Source organism: Sinocyclocheilus anshuiensis, unplaced genomic scaffold, assembly GCF_001515605.1.
Source record: "Sinocyclocheilus anshuiensis isolate Anshui unplaced genomic scaffold, SAMN03320099.WGS_v1.1 scaffold532, whole genome shotgun sequence".
Lineage (NCBI taxonomy): Eukaryota > Metazoa > Chordata > Actinopteri > Cypriniformes > Cyprinidae > Sinocyclocheilus > Sinocyclocheilus anshuiensis.
In genome coordinates, this window is record NW_015555819.1 from 210,179 (window position 1) to 213,084 (window position 2,906).

At 36.0% G+C, this 2,906-nt stretch overlaps 1 protein-coding gene across 2 annotated transcripts in view; it reads left to right on the forward strand.

Annotated features, from left to right (window-relative positions):
• The window catches only part of LOC107675295 (F-box only protein 31-like), a 16,729-nt gene extending 14,464 nt beyond the window's left edge, over positions 1–2,265 (forward strand). For both annotated transcript variants that reach the window (XM_016469594.1, XM_016469595.1), the window contains one exon: positions 1,905–2,265. In XM_016469594.1, coding sequence (XP_016325080.1) covers positions 1,905–2,127 — 223 coding nt within the window. In that variant the 3' untranslated portion in view covers positions 2,128–2,265. The remainder of the gene's footprint in view (positions 1–1,904) is intronic.
• Positions 2,266–2,906: the final 641 nt, after the last annotated feature.

Sequence of the window (2,906 nt, forward strand, 5' to 3'; positions counted from 1 at the left end):
AGCTTAGTCTGACAGTTAGCCTGCTTTAGACCAGGTTAGTTTCCCAGCATACGTTGCCACAGTGACTGAAGTTGATCTATGTTAAATTTGCTTTATGGAACCAAATCATTTGACGATGAGTCAGACTAACTGAAATAAGCCTGGCTTATTTGGTAAACTTGTTTTATGAAACAGGCCTTGAGGCATTAAAAGTGATCATATTTTTTCCATTGCATCGTATTGTCTCGAATCGCATTGTGTTGAATTGAATTGAAATCGGATCGCACTGCACCGTAACGGGTGAATCGCATCGGTAGCTGCTTCATATGTGTCTTTAATGTATCGTATCGTTGGCTATGCATCGAGATGCGTATCGTATCGGCCTGAGTCATGAGATGCACATCCCTACTAGGGATGCATCGATCCGATAGTCAGGATCAGTATCGGCTCCGATATTGCCATTTTCTGTCGGATCGGGTATCGGTCAGACGAGACCGATCCAAATCCGATATTGTGCGTATACTATTCTGTTATTGTCAAGCCACAAAAACATTATAAAGCACCATAAAGTTTTCGTGCACAATATTTCAAGTGTTCTGAAGCTTTTCCATAGTTTAATGTGAGGTACAGATGAATATTTAAGTCAAGTTCATGTAAACTCTTCTCTCCGCTGCGGCTTTCTGTCATCTTCCATTCAGCGTTCAATCTGCGTGTTGTGTTCGGTTACGACAGTCAAGGCGATGAAACTCTTCAAGAGCACACAATAACTGAGATTTAAAACTGTATTTAGGCTGCTTGTTTTTTATTAATGTATTTTACAACAATACAAAGAGCATACACAAGAGTGTAACATTTTACCAGATTTAGTCCTACACTTATTATCTTTTATTTGTTCCCCACTAAATAATGTTGTTTCCCTAAATGTTTAGTTTAATTTTGTTATAAAATTGTGCACCCATGATTTTTCTAGAATAGCTTTTGCTGCTGAATTATCCACTGACCTAGTTTATAATAGTATTTTTTGTTATAGATTATGATTATATATTTTTTTCGTTTGTTATTTTTCATTAAAATGAAGTTGTCTATATTTAGTAGATTGTGTTTAACACACACAAGAGTGATGATCAGGTGAACACACAGAAGTATAGAAATTCTACATTGATTTAAAAAAAAAAAAAAAGTGCTGGTATCGGATCGGATCGAAATTGGCCGATACTCAGAATTTCTGGTATCGGATCGGATCAGTTCTAAAAAAAATGGTATCGTTGCATCCCTAATGCATGTTAAAAGGTATTACATTGTATTTTATATAAAATACATCAAATAGACATCATTTTTTAAATTAGCTTTTTAAGTTTTTGTATGTATATAATTTATATGGAACTTAGAATTAAATATATAATATATTAATTTAAAAATATTAAATACACTTCTTGTAATTATTTTAAATGTTTATATACATTATATATAACTAATAAAATATAAAATTGACATGAAAATAATTTAAATTAAGTTTTTTTTTTTTTACTTAAAACCCAATTACACACACACTTTACAATTTATTATTCTAACTTAAAAAAACTAAATAATTAAATATATATGAATATAAAGGAATGTGCTGTACACTTTAAAATATAATACAAAATATATTCATTTTTATTTTTATTTAAATGGATGAAAAAATAGCTAACACTTTATTTTAAGGTGTCCTTGTTACACGTTACATGTACTTACTATTATAATAACAATAATTATGCATAATTACATGCAAGTAACCCTAATCCTAACCCTAACCATATAGTAAGTACATGTAGTTAATTCATATTACTCAGTACTTAAATGTAGAATTACACTGTAACAAGGACTCCTTAAAATAAAGTGTTAGTTTGTTTAATTATAATATGGATTTCCTTTATGTGTTTCAGTTTTTATGGAACAGGCCTGATCGCCGGCCACGGCTTCACGAGTCCAGAGCGCACACCGGGTCTGTTCGTGCTATTCGATGATGACCACTTTGGCTTTATTTGGCTGGAGCTCAAGTCCTTCAGTCTGTACAGTCGGCTGACCGACCAGCTGTCCCACGCTCAGGCCCCCACCCTGGAGCGCTTCGAGGCTATGCTCCGCAACATGCAGTCATGGACATCCTGAGAGCAAACCTCACACTAGCTTTCTCATCAGGCACATCCTCTGGTATTACGCTCTGCACCGTCAGGGACCTCCCTGCTGACACACACACACACACACACTCACACACACACACACTCTCACTATAACACATATATACACACACACACACACTCTCTCACTATAACACACACACACACTCTCACTATAACACATACACACTCACACACACTCACACACACACACACACACACTCTCACTATAACACACACACACACACTCACACACACTCTCTCACTATAACACACACACACACTCTCACTATAACACATATATACACACACACACACACTCTCTCACTATAACACACACACACACTCTCACTATAACACATATATACACACACACACACACTCTCTCACTATAACACACACACACACTCTCACTATAACACATATATACACACACACACACACTCTCTCACTATAACACACACACACACTCTCACTATAACACATATATACACACACACACACACTCTCTCACTATAACACACACACACACTCTCACTATAACACATATATACACACACACACACACTCTCTCACTATAACACACACACACACTCTCACTATAACACATACACACTCACACACACTCACACACACACACACACACACTCTCACTATAACACACACACACACACTCACACACACACACACATCTGTAACACACACACACACACACATCTATAACACACACTCACTCACTCACATCTGTAACACACACACACACACACACAC